This window comes from Scyliorhinus canicula, chromosome 4 (assembly GCF_902713615.1).
Source record: "Scyliorhinus canicula chromosome 4, sScyCan1.1, whole genome shotgun sequence".
Classification (NCBI taxonomy): domain Eukaryota; kingdom Metazoa; phylum Chordata; class Chondrichthyes; order Carcharhiniformes; family Scyliorhinidae; genus Scyliorhinus; species Scyliorhinus canicula.
In genome coordinates, this window is record NC_052149.1 from 24,574,136 (window position 1) to 24,587,436 (window position 13,301).

The following is a 13,301-nucleotide window of genomic DNA, read 5'->3' on the forward strand; positions in this document are numbered from 1 at the left end:
GTGCAGGGTAGGTGGATTGGCCAGGCTAAATTGCCCTTAGTGTCCTAAAAAAAAAATAATGTTAATGGGGGTTGTTGGGTTACTGGTATAGGGTGGATACGTGGGCTTGAGTAGGGTGATCATTGCTCGGCACAACACTGAGGGCTGAAGGGCCTGTACTGTTCTAATTCTAACTGTTCTAATTTAGTCAGGCCCCTCGGGATTACTGGTCCAGTGATATTACCACTCTGCTGCCGTCCCCTGGGGCAGGGCTCACTGCCAATAAAAAGTCTTTGGCCTGAAACTTTCTCTTTGCATTGCTGATGGGAAAAGGCCGACAGGGGTCCAGATTTTTTTTCTTTTTAAAGTTTGGGAGCTCGCCATCGCCCCCTATCTTGCGGGCCCTGCCGTGCAGGTGAGTTAGTGCAGCCGCCGGGCTGAAGCTACCTGTCCTGCTGGAGCGAGAGCCCCGGGATGTCTTGTTGCGGCCAGTACGAGGTGAGTGGGGGGTGGGGAGGTGAGTGGGTGGGGGGCTGAGCTGGGCGGAGCGGGAGTTACCCCCCCCCTTCCTGGCTGACTCCAGCTGTACCGGTGACAGTGTGTCTGCAGGGAGAGGCTTGAGGTGCCTTCTGCCTCCACACTGGGGTCGGCTCGGGCCTCGGGAAAACACTTGGCCGGGGGTGAACTTCAGCCGGAGTCACAGCAAGTGTTCACCATTCTCATCCCTCCTGAAGGGATCGTGACTGAGATAGATGTGGAACATTGCGGGGGTTGGCTGCCAAAGCTACACAGGGTCATCAGCTCACTCGTTATTCAATCTTTCTTCTAATTAACTCGCATCCGCCCTGCAAGAGAAGCGAGTGATTGAAACTTTCATTCCCCCTGAATGAACTGGTGAAGTGCATACTTTAACCATGAGTCATTAGACTGGGCACTGCGCTGAATCCACTCAGGAGGGAGTCAGCATATTATTATTAAATTCCATATCCACTTGTACAACACACACTCTTTCTCTGGCTCCGTGACCCAGTTAACTTTCTAATAAATCGTTCCCTTTATTTGCAGAATCCTCTTTTTTTAAATCTGTTTTGGAATTGGTTGCAACATTTTTGATCAGGGACAGAATATTGAAAGTAAAATAGAATTTTTTCATGGCTTGTTTTCAATTCAAATTACAGGTCTTTATGAAAAGGTTTTTTTCGGGGGGGTCTGAAGCTTTCTGTTGACCCAGGGGAGCGAAAGGGTCAAAAATAACCCAGATGTGTTTCCTTCACACTAATATTTTTCTAAAACTCCTGACCACCTCATAGACTTCTTTGTCACTTATTGATGTGGAGATGCCGGCGTTGGACTGGGGTGGGCACAGTAAGAAGTCTCACAACACCAGGTTAAAGTCCAACAGGTTTGTTTCAAACACTAGCTTTCGGAGCACTGCTCCTTCCTCAGGAATTGAGACTTGTCTATTTATTTGGTTTCTTGCACACCAAGGTAAAATCACCATAGTCCCCAATGACCAGAGGCTGCTTTCCCCATTGAGGGGGGAGAGCTGACTGGTGGTGATTTGACCTGAGGATCACCACACCTCAGGTGAGGGGAAAGGTTGAGAAGACCTGGCTTTCATGGATAACCTCAGCCGCAACAGGAATTGAACCCGCGCTGTGGGTCTTGTTCTGTGTCATGAACCAGCTGTCTAACCAAGTGAGCTAAACCACCCGCCCGCCCCGATACAAAGCTGTCCCTACTTTAGCGCCAAACCCGCATCATTCTCTGCTTTCTCCTACTTCTTCCCCTCATGGCTTCACTTATTTCATCTTGGCTGTGAGACCCGCCTCACACACCCTTGACCCTGTTCCTACCGAACTGCCAAACGCTGGCAGCTGTGGCACTGTGGGTAGAACTCTGGTTCAGTCAGTTTAGGGTTCAAGTCCCACTCCTCCGGGTTAGAGCACAACAAAAAGCCAGGGTTAGCACTCATCCCAGTGCAGTACTGGGAGAGTGCTGTCCTGTCGATTGATTGATTGATTTGATTTATTGTCACGTGTACTGAGGTACAGTGAAAAATATTGTTCTACGTACTCCAGACAGATCATTCCATACATGGAAAAAAAACCATAGGACATATATAAATACACAATGTAAATACATAGACACAGGAATCGGGTGAAGCATACAGAGTATTATTACTCAGTAGTGAAGATGTGTGAAGAGATCAGTTCAGTCCATAAGAGAGTCATTCAAGAGTCTAAAAAGAAGAAGCTGTTTTTGAATCTGTGTGTGTTCTGAGACTTTTGTAGATCTCCTGACCGATATACTGGCTTTCAGATATGACGTTAAACCGAGGTACCCATCTGCCTGCTCAGGTTGATAGAAAAGGTCCCATAAAGAAATATCACTGCGCACTCTTTACACACTTAAATTGAATATCAGGAAGAGAAATGTCATGGTTCAGGATGCTGCCACCTATCAGCATTGACAATATGACGCTGGAGGTTGTTGATAACTTCACATATCTGGGCTCCACAATCACCAGCAATCTGTCACGTGACGCTGAAATCAATGAACGCATCACAAAATCTGCACCGGTTCTGTCCAAGTGAGCAAGAGAGTGTGGAACGGCAGCGGAAAATGCAAAAGTTTCCATCATCGTGGTCACAGATCCTTAGCATCTCTCGGTGGGGCGAGGCCAACAACTCAGACCAAATCAGCAAACACTCATCGCTAAGCCAGTGTGCAGGCTCAGCTATGTTCATCGGATGGATGACAGTGATACAGACAATCCTCAGTACAGTGAACTGGTCACTGGATCACGACCTCCTGGTATACATTCCTCTGCTGCAAGGACATATGTGGGCAAGATACGAAGATGGTGGACACTGATTCTGGCAGCTGGGAGACAGTTGCTGATGGCCATGACCTCTGAAGGTAGACTGTTTGGAAAAGCATTGGAAGAGGCGAGCTGCTGGCCCAGAGAAGGGCCCAGAGAAAAGAGGGATCAACCAATCGTGCACCTTCCCACCCCACTATCTTACTCTGCAGCAGAGATGGCCACACGCGTGTGAGGCTCCGGAGCATAGTAGGCGATGCTCACTGCAAAGTTAACTAAATCCCAAACGCTTGTCTTGAGACAGCCAACCATTTCAAAGAGAAGTAGGGATGTTATCCTCAGTGTCTTGGCCAATATTTACCCCCCAATCAACATCACTGATGAACTAGTCATTATTGCACAGCTGCTATGGGAAATTGACTGTTTTACAACAGTGACTAACCTTTACACATACTTCATTAGCCAATAGGAACTTTGAGACATTTTTTGCGCATGAAAAGTGTTGATAAATGTGAGTCTTTGTTTTCATCCAACCTCCCTCCCTGGCATCCCCCGCGCTGGCTGACAGTGATTCCCTCGCATCAGATGTTTCATCCTCTTCAAAACTATTGTTATCAATTCGGGCTCTGTAGAAGAATCATACGGACTCGAAACGTTAACTCTGTTTGTCTCTCCACAGAGTTTTTCCAGCACTTTCTGTTTTTATTTCAGATTTCCGGCGTCTGCAGTATTTTGCTTTTATATTATTGTCATCAACTACCTGTGTCCACCAGTTGTGACCCCTCAAACCCTTGAAAGCTTTCATTCCACCTCAAACTCCTTTGCTGTTCCAAGGATCTTGAACATGTTGTTGTCTCCCAACTCCATGCCCACCTTTCCGAAATCCATGTTTGAATCTCTGCGATCAAAATCCCACCATTGCCACGGTACCAAAGCAGCCCCAGTAAAAGTCACAAAGGATAACCCCAGTGGTATGGTGCACTACCCAGCCCCATTCTTCACAATCTCCCTTTACCTTTGACCCTGTTGACCCCATCAGCGTCCTGCAATGCCCTATCTGAGGGATTACTCCCACTTGATTCTTCAAGGCTGCAGGGTGTTTGCAAGTCAATTTCTTTGTTCTGGTACGAATCAATGATTTGAGTTTGATTGTAGGGGTATGACGCAAAGGATACAAAAGTTTTTCCATGTTGAAAATAAAACGAAAGCTGTGATAGTTGGAAGATAACAATGGGCTAGTCAGGTGGGCAGAACGGTGGCAAATTAAGTTTGCAGTCTGGAGAAGTGTGATATGTTGCATTTGGAAAGGTTAATGAAGCAAGGAATATACAATAAATGGTAGGATACTGAGAAACCATAGAGACCCTACAGTGCAGAAAGAGGCCATTCGGCCCATTCAGTCAGCACCAACCCTCTGAAAAAGCACTCCACCCAGCCCCCCCCCCCCCCCCCCCCCCCCCCGGCCGCCACTCCTCGGATTAATCATGACCAATCCCCCTAACCTGCACATCTTTGGACTGTGGGAAGAAACTGGAGCACCCGAAGGAGAAGCCAAGGTACAGAGACCTTGGAGTTCTGTCCCCAGGTCCCTGAAGAGTATAAATTGGATAAGAAGACCCTTTTGACAACCAGGGGGCATAGATTGACATTAAGAAATGGGGGGCTTAGAGGGGATTCAAAGATAATGGGTGTTGGGATTTGGAGCTCGCGGTTTGGAAGGGTGATAGAGGCAGAAACCCTCCGAACATTTATAAAGTAATTATAAGTTACAACACTTCAAGTATCTACCCTTGGACCCCCCTCCTGCGCACACTGCTTCTCGTTGCAGTCTCTGATGATGTGGGACCTTGTTACGTTGATTGCACCCAGCTCTAGTTCACGCAGTCCCTCCACTTCCTCTCTGTTATCAGAATGCTTGTCCAGGGTGAGCTGAAACTCCCTCCCATTAAACCTTGTGAAGACCAAAGCCAACTTGTTTCTCAACAACATCAACCCTTTATAAAAACAGAACTCAGCTCTCAAAGAGCCCAGAATGTTCTGGGAATCTAATGGTGTGTTTAATGTATGCACCATTACTAAAATCTAGATAAGTCAGCAGTTTGAGGCTAAGAAGAGATAAGTGTGCATAGCAATTTCACTAAATCTGCTGGACGATTTGCGATGTTCTGCCAGTAGCCTTATGAAAATGAGTGCTCGCTGTCAATCTTCCCATAACTGTAATTACTGCACTTTTGCTGTTAAAATAAATGAAACCTGCCCTAGGGATGGTACTTAAAGACATGAGAACCCATTTAATAATGAGATTTAAGTTCCTGTAATGCCACTAAAACTTCCTGGATCAAAAATGAAGTAATTGAAATTGGAACCTCACTCCAACAGAAAATAAATTGTCCCTACAATTTTTTAACTCTTATTTTTCCTTGTATTTCTTTTTTAAAATTTTGATTCAATTTAACTTGTCCTTTTTTAATTTAAAGTGCCCATTTTTTTTTTCCAATTAAGGGGCAATTTAGCGTGGCCAATCCACCTACCCTGCTCATCTTTGGGTTGTGGGGGTGAGACCCACGCAGACACTGGGAGAATGTGTAAACTCCACATGGGCAGTGACCCAGGACCTTGATTTCATTTAAAAGAGGCTCATAGTATTTAATTGGCAATGATTCAAGGCAATACACAATTTCTAGATCTGTGCAAAATTTTTATTTTTAATTTCGGTGCTGTGCCTTTTTGGTACCATCCCACATGTTAATTCAGTTGTAATTTAGTTAATGCAGAGCTGGCAAACTCCATCAACAGTCTGTAGATGCACACCAAAATCCATTTTTGAAACCTCGGAGAGTATCAGTAGGTTGGTATAATTATCTACAGCTTGAGAATTGTGGGCATGCTGGATATGTGAGTCAAATTGTTGACAGAACAACATAACGATTTGGAATATTATGGGTTATGTTCGCTCACCAATCGTTCATCTATCTCGGAAAGCCTTGAAAAAAGATGTGCTAGCACTAGAGGGGGTGCAGAGGAGGTTCACTAGGCTGATTCCGGAGTTGAGGGGGTTATCGTATGAGGAGAGGCTGAGTAGATTGGGATTATATTCACTGGAATTCAGAAGATTGAGGGGGGATCTAATAGAAACGTATAAAATTGTGAAGGGAATGGATAAGATAGAAGTAGAAAGGATGTTTCCACTGGTCGGTGAAAGAAGGACAAAAGGGCATAGCCTCAAGATTAAGGGGAGCAGATTTAGGACTGAATCAAGGAGGAACTTCTTCACTCAGAGGGTGGTTAAAGTATGGAATTCCCTACCGAAAGGAGTAGTAGACGCTACTTCATTGAATATATTTAAAGATAGGGTAAATGTTTTTTTTAAAAACAAAGGAATTACGGGGTATGGCGAGAATGAGGGTAAGTGGTTCTGAGACCACGAAAAGATCAGCCATGATCTTATAGAATGGCGGAGCAGGCTCGAAGGGCCGGACGGTCTACTTCTGCTCCTAGTTCTTATGTTCTTAATTTCTGAAATCGCAAAATATGGAGGTACATTTTTCTCTTATAGGCTTTTACTAAATCAAGGGAGATGATTGTTGTCATATGGATACTTTGCTTGTCCCCATAATACGATCTTGAGATTTGTATGTTTAAACATGGACTGTTTATTGTTAGTCTTTAACCCAGGTTACTGTCATGCATGGAGCTACTTCTCCATGAAGGTAGGCTTCCAGAGTCTATTACCATGTGAGTCTATATCTCATACCGTGGGCAGTGCTATTCTCCAGTCCCACGTTAACCCTTGCTCTGCTGAGTACCTTTACATTGCAATGGATTGCAGGCACATAATAATATGGTGGCATAGTGTTAATGCCATTGAACTAGCAATCCAGAGGCCCAGGTTAATGCCCTGGGTTTAAAGGGTAAAAGGATAACTCAGGAAAGAGTGTGGCCCATTAAGGACCATGGTGGTAATTTATGTGTGGAGCCGGAGGATGCAGGTAGGGTTCAGAATGAATACTTTGTGTCAGTATTCACTCATGAGAAGGACAGTATGGGTATAGAAATCAGGGAGAAGAACTGTGATAAAATGAAAAGAGATTAACATAGACAGAGAGGAGGTTCTGAGTGGTTGGGCAGGCATAAAGTAGACACATCTCCAGAACCAGATGAAATGTATCCCAGGCTGTTGAGTGAGGCAAGGGAGGAAATAGCAACGGCGCTGACAAGTTTCAATTCCTCTCAGGCCACAGGAGAAGTGTCAGAGGACTGGAGGATGGTCAATGTGGTACCATTATTCACGAAGAGAAGAAGGGATAAACCAGGAAATGACAGGCCAGCCAGTCTAACCTTAGTGGTGGGGAAACTATTGGCAGCAATTCTGAGAGACTGAATTAATCTGCATTTGGAGAGGCAGGGATTAATCAAGAACAGTCAGCATGGTTTTGTTAAGGGGAGGTCATGTCTGCCCAACTAACTCCCGACTCGGGGAGGTAGTGACGAAAAATAACAATGTCTGCCCAACTTGATTGAATTTTTCGAAGAGGTGACTATGTGTGTAGATGAGGGCAATGCATTTGACATCGTCTACTTGGACTTTAGCAAGGCTTTTTTTAAATTTAAAATACCCAATTTTTTTCCAATTGAGAGGCAATCTTATCCGGTGGCCAATCCACTACCCTGCATATCTTTGGGCTGTGGGGGTGCGACCCACGTAGACATGAGGACAATGTCAAACTCCACACAGAGTGACCCGGGCCAGGATCGAACCCAGGTCCTCGGCACTGTGAGGCTACCATTGTGCTGCCCTTTTCAGCAAGGCTTTCGATAGGGTCCCACATGGGAGACTGATGGCAAAAGTAAGAGCCATGGGAACCAAGGAAAGTTTGCAAATTGGATCCAAAATTGCTGAGTGGCAGGAAGGAGAGGGTGATGATCGAGGGGTATTTTTCTGACTGGAAGCCTGTGTCCAGAGGGATCCCTCAAGGATCAGTGTTGAGGCCCTCGTGGTTTGTGGTTTATATAAATGATTTAGATATGAATGTAGGAGGTTTGATCAGTAAGGTTGCGGATGATACCAAAGGTGTGGGTGATAAATGGTAAGGAGGAGAGCCTTCAATTAAAGGGGGATGTAGATGGGCTGATCATTGGCAAATAGAATTCAATCTGGATAAATGTGAGGTGATGCTGGCCTGCCTTGGTTTGCTTTCAAAGCCAGCAATTTAGCCCTGTGCTAAACTAGCCCCTCAAGCAACTCGCCACGGCGCAGTGTGGCCGATGAAAGTCTGGAGACCCCACTCCCAGGATGCACCCGGCTCACAACGCCCGTGAGATTCCCGCAATCACTTGAGACGTTGCAATGTGCAGGATCAGTTTTTGGCAAATCTGCATATTATAGTGAGGCAGTATGTCTTACTTTAATATTCAGATTCTCGAAGTACCTGAGGCTTTGGGAGTCAATGCCTTTGCCTCGGGGACTTTGGGCGAGCGCCATTTGGGACTGGTCCCCAAAAACGTGGACCAGACGGAATGGTATTTGTGGGGGGTCTACAAGGAGGCCCACAGGTGCTTGCCCTCTTGGCAGGGTGGCACCCTGGCACTACTGGTGCCACCCCTGAACCCTGCACTGCCAGTATGGCACCCTGGCACTGCCAAGATTCCCTGGAGGCACTGCCATGGTACCAGGTTGGCGGTGCCAAGGTACCAAGCTGGCATTTTTCACGCGGCGACTATTGAGCCAGGGGAACCCCTGCATGGTGAGTTGGGGGTGGGGTGATAGGTCGGGGGTCATGCTGGGGGCTCCAGAGATCAGGACACCATTTAAAGATGGCGTCCCAATCTCTCACGACATGAGGTGAGCAGAGGTCCTCAGTACAGAAAACGGAGCTAGGTGCGGCCTCGGCCATGCGTTCCCGCTGAGGACCCCCTATCTAACGCGAGTGCCGTTCGATAGCGTGTTTCTCGGCGCTGCGAGCACCGGGAAACACGCGGATAAATGCGCTCGCTGTGGGACTTTGTTCTCATTTAGTTAAATCGCGCCTATTTTCTCACATCATTTCTAAATTTACTTTTATTTCAGGTATCCGGTGAAAGCGTAACACACAGGGAATGGCGGCCGCAGATTTACAGGAGGTGCACAGACGTTCTGTGGCTTGTGATCTTCTGTCTTTTCTGGGGCGGAATGGTGAGTCTGTTTTAATTGGAGCGAGCAGGAAAAATGGATTGTTCAGGCAAAAGGAGCAAAATGACTTGAAATAATCTTACCTTTGGAGTGATGGTCTGACAACAACATTTAAAAAAAAAAAAAAAATTTAGAGTAGCCAATTATTCTTTTTCCAATTAAGGGGCAATTTAGCGAGGCCAATCCACTTCACCAGCCCATCTTTTTGGGTTGTGGGGGTGAGACCCACGCAGACACGGGAAGAATGTGCAAACTCCACACAAGACAGTGACCCAGGGAACAAAACATTTTAATCCATTGAGTTTAGAGCTAGCCCGAGGAAATTTTCAAATATGAGCTTTAAATATAATAGTGATAAAGGCACTACTAATCTACGATGACGGCCTCCTCGCAACAGGTTCCATTTCTGGCCTGATAATGGATTAACATTTTGTGGTGGAGCTCACTTTCTTCACAATCATTCACTGAGTTCTCTGTCTTGTCTTCGTGCTCGAGGGGAAGCGGGTGAATTCTCTGCAAGGATAAGGGGTTTTGGAGGGAAGTCAGATGAGATTTGCTCACCAGGAATGCTTTGAAAAACTAAATTGTCTGAGATACGTGAACAGGTGAAGATATTTGGTGAGAACATATGTTGGGAGGAAAGAAATCTGGACGCTTATATCTTTATTAGAAATAAATTACCTTCATTGTCTCCCTGGGGATGACGCTATGTTTCACACCCTTGAAAACATTGTTGATTATTATCTTGTAAATTTGATGCTTGCCCACAGCACTCTGTATTGGTTTGTGTTTTTTTAAATAAATTTAGATTACCCTAATTATTTTTTCCAATTAAGGGGCAATTTAGTGTGGCCAATCCACCTACTCTGCACATTTTTGGGTTGTGGGGTCGAAACCCACGCAGACAAGGGGAGAATGTGCAAACTCCACACGGACAGTGACCCAGAGCCGGGATCGAACCTGGGACCTCGGCGCCATGAGGCAGCTGTGCTAACCACTAGGCCACCGTGCTGCCCTGACTCTTCAGTGTTGAGCATATTTTTGTGAATGATGATGACATATAATAATAATAATTATTATTATTATCACAATAATAATCTTTATTCTTATCACAGGTAGGCTTACATTAACACTGCAATGAAGTTACTGTGAAAAGTCCCTAGTCACCACATTCCGGCGCCTGTTCAGGTACACAGAGGGAGAATTCAGAATGTCCAATTCACCTAACAGCACGTCTTTCGGGACTTGTGGGAGGAAACCGCAGCACCCGGAGGAAAACCCACGCAGGCACGGGGAGAATGTGCAGACTCCGCACAGGCAGTGACCCAAGTCAGGAATCGAACCTGGGACTCTGGCGCTGTGAAGCAATAGTGCTAACCACCGTGCATACGCATCGTTGCATAAGCCTCATTGTACTGAGTCTCAGCGGGTGTTTGTGGCCTCTGCACTGGCATCATCAGCCATCTCCTTAGTGGGATACCCTTTGTCCAGGAGGAGCTAACCCTCCAGCTGCTGCTCTCCCTCATGAACAGCTGGGATCTGTGAGCATCCCACGGTGTAGCTGTCAGGGACACTCCCTGAGAAGCAGGCACAAATCTGTAGAATGTGAATCGCGTGATCAAAGACTATCTGAACATTGAGGGAGTGAAATCCCTTGCAGTTCATAAACAACCTCCCAGTCCATGTGGTGCCAACTCTTGCATCACCTGGCACAGGTGGTCAACTGATCCCCAAGACAGACATAGTCTTCTCTGGTCCTGGAAACTCTCAGATGGTGGACCCGTGGCCGGTAATGTCTGCTCCGATGCTCCGCTATCGGTGGCCCTGCATCCTGTAGATCAGCAAGCCCTGCCACCCCCTCCTCTTCAGGATGTTGGTCCTGCCCACATACAGGCACATGTCGTCATTGCTGCGGCTGCTCCACAGCTGTCAAAAGAACTGCCAGCTCCACTGGCTCTCCGATTCTCTCTGATCAAAAACTGAAAGGAAGAGAACATCAAATGAGGGATGAGGAGTCCTGACACTGCCCTGACCCGCAAGCCTCTCAGGGTCTGGGACATCCCCCCCCTCCCCCCCCCCCCCTCTCTCCGCACCGGGTAGGTGAGGAGTCCTGACACTGCCCTGACCCGCATGCCTCTCAGGGTCTGGGACATCCCCCCCCCCCCCCCCCCCCTCTCTCCGCACCGGGTAGGTGAGGAGTCCTGACACTGCCCTGACCCGCATGCCTCTCAGGGTCTGGAACATCCAACCCCCCTCTCTGCACCGGGTAGCCATAGATCAGGAGCACAGGGCTGATGAGCAAACAATACTGCAACAAAAGAGTTTTTAGATAAATGAACAGGGGTGCAGCCTATAACAACCAATAGGAACGTGATCCACAGGCTCCACAAGACTGCAAAAAGGGCAGGCATCTAACTACTGTGCATCAATCAGTGGTACACTCATGCATTGTAACACTGACTAAATTGGCACAGTTGACTCATCAAGAAACGGCCAGGGAGCTGATTGGCCAACTGGCGTCTCCCTGCGGCAGATGAGGTCACCAGATTCATGTTAAGATAGCAATTTACAGTCACCTTCATCCCTCGATGACACGCCATTTCCCCCGTCTCTCATGGGGGCTATGGATTAAACGGGCTTCCCAGTTTGATAAACCAGCCAACCATACTTCATTCCCTGATAGCCAGGCCTCCATTGTCAGTGGCTTTTCCCTTCCCAAACGCTCATTCCCTGAAGGTGCATTTGCAGCCTGCACATTTCCCCCCCCCCCCCCCCCCCCCCCGACTGAGGGTCTGCCGCCTTCATGCCGCTGTTAAACCTCCCCTGTCAGAGTTCCCCACTCTGCCACGCAGCCTGGAATTTCACGGGACCACCCCTGTGCTGACCTTGTGATTTCGCCCCACTCCCACCCACATGCCACTCTAGAAGGGAAATCCCTCAGCAGTGATATCGCCAGACGTCCAGCAAGGGGGGCACGAGAAGCGCGACCTGCACACCAGCCGCCAGACCCCATGACACCACAGCCATGAAGGGCCGCTAAGGCCTGTGAGGCACATCACCACCATCACCACCACCCCAGACAAATGCTGCCCCTCTCCCACTCGACCCGAGCTTCATTTCCCCCGTGTGCTCTCCGCTGCCCCCTCTCCAATTTACACCCTGGAGGGCGATGGCAACCGGAGTACTCCCCTCCGACATCCCCTTTGGAGGTGGGGGCGCCAGGTTCGTGCTTTCATGCAACTGTTGTAAATCGCTCCTGTGTGGAATCACACTGGCGCCCAATAAATATCCGGTGAGGGGGAAGTCCCGACAGGAGGGCTCGGTAGTTTATTTAATTGAGTTCCTGACCTTCCTGGGTGGGAACTTCGTTATGTCAGCGGTGAGGGGCATGGAAAATTGGAAAATGTGATCTCGCCGGTGAGAATCACGTTTCCCGACTCTCACGGGATTTTGCGCCAGTTTCACCGTTCTCGCTGACGGTTAACATGGGCTCAGAATTCCACCCTGTAGTCTTTTTTTAAATTTAGATTATCCAATTATTTTTTCCAATTAAGGGACAATTTAGCATGGCCAATCTACCTACTCTGCACATTTTTGGGTTGTGGGGGCGAAACCCACGCAGACACGGGGAGAATGTGCAAACTCCACACGGACAGTGACCCAGAGCCGGGATTCGAACCTGGGACCTCAGCGCCGTGAGGCGGCTGTGCTAACCACTAGGCCACCATGCTGCCCTTACCCTGTAGTAATTTAGGGTTAACCGTGGATTTTCTCCAGTAGTGTCATAAATTTCATTTATTTTAGAATCTTCCTTGAGCTATACTAAGTGTCATTTGTAGATGAGAATGGATATAAGCCAGTAAGTCAATTTCTTTTTTAATTCTTTCATGGGATGTGGATGCCACTGGGCATTTATTGCCCAACCCTAATTGACCTTGAGAAAGTGGTGGTGAGTTGCCTTCTTGAACCGCTGCACTCCGTGTGGTGTAGGTACACCCACAGTGCTGTCAGGGAAGGGAGTTCCAGGATGTTACCCCAGGGACAGTGAAGGAACGGCAATATATTTCCAAGTCAGGGTGGTAAGTGACTTGGAGGGGAACCTCCAGGTGGTGGTGTTCCCAGGTATCTGCTGCTCTTGTCCTAGATGGTAGTGGTCGTGGGTTTCAAATGTTTTGTCGAATGAGACTTGGTGAGTTCCTGCAACATCTTGTAGATGGTACACACGGCTTCTACTGTGTGTCAGTGGTGGAGGAAGTGAATATTGAAGGTGGTGGATGGGAGGCCAAGTCAAGCAGGCTGCTTTAGTGGTGAGCAGTGGAGCCTCTTAAA

The 13,301-nt window shown here is 47.6% G+C and overlaps 1 protein-coding gene across 2 annotated transcripts in view; it reads left to right on the forward strand.

Moving 5' to 3' along the window:
- The first annotated feature begins 391 nt into the window (after positions 1-391).
- The window catches only part of LOC119964428 (choline transporter-like protein 3), a 113,147-nt gene continuing 100,237 nt past the window's right edge, over positions 392-13,301 (forward strand). For both annotated transcript variants that reach the window (XM_038793893.1, XM_038793894.1), the window contains exons 1-2: positions 392-477; positions 8,871-8,975. In XM_038793893.1, coding sequence (XP_038649821.1) covers positions 454-477; positions 8,871-8,975 — 129 coding nt within the window. In that variant the 5' untranslated portion in view covers positions 392-453. The remainder of the gene's footprint in view (positions 478-8,870; positions 8,976-13,301) is intronic.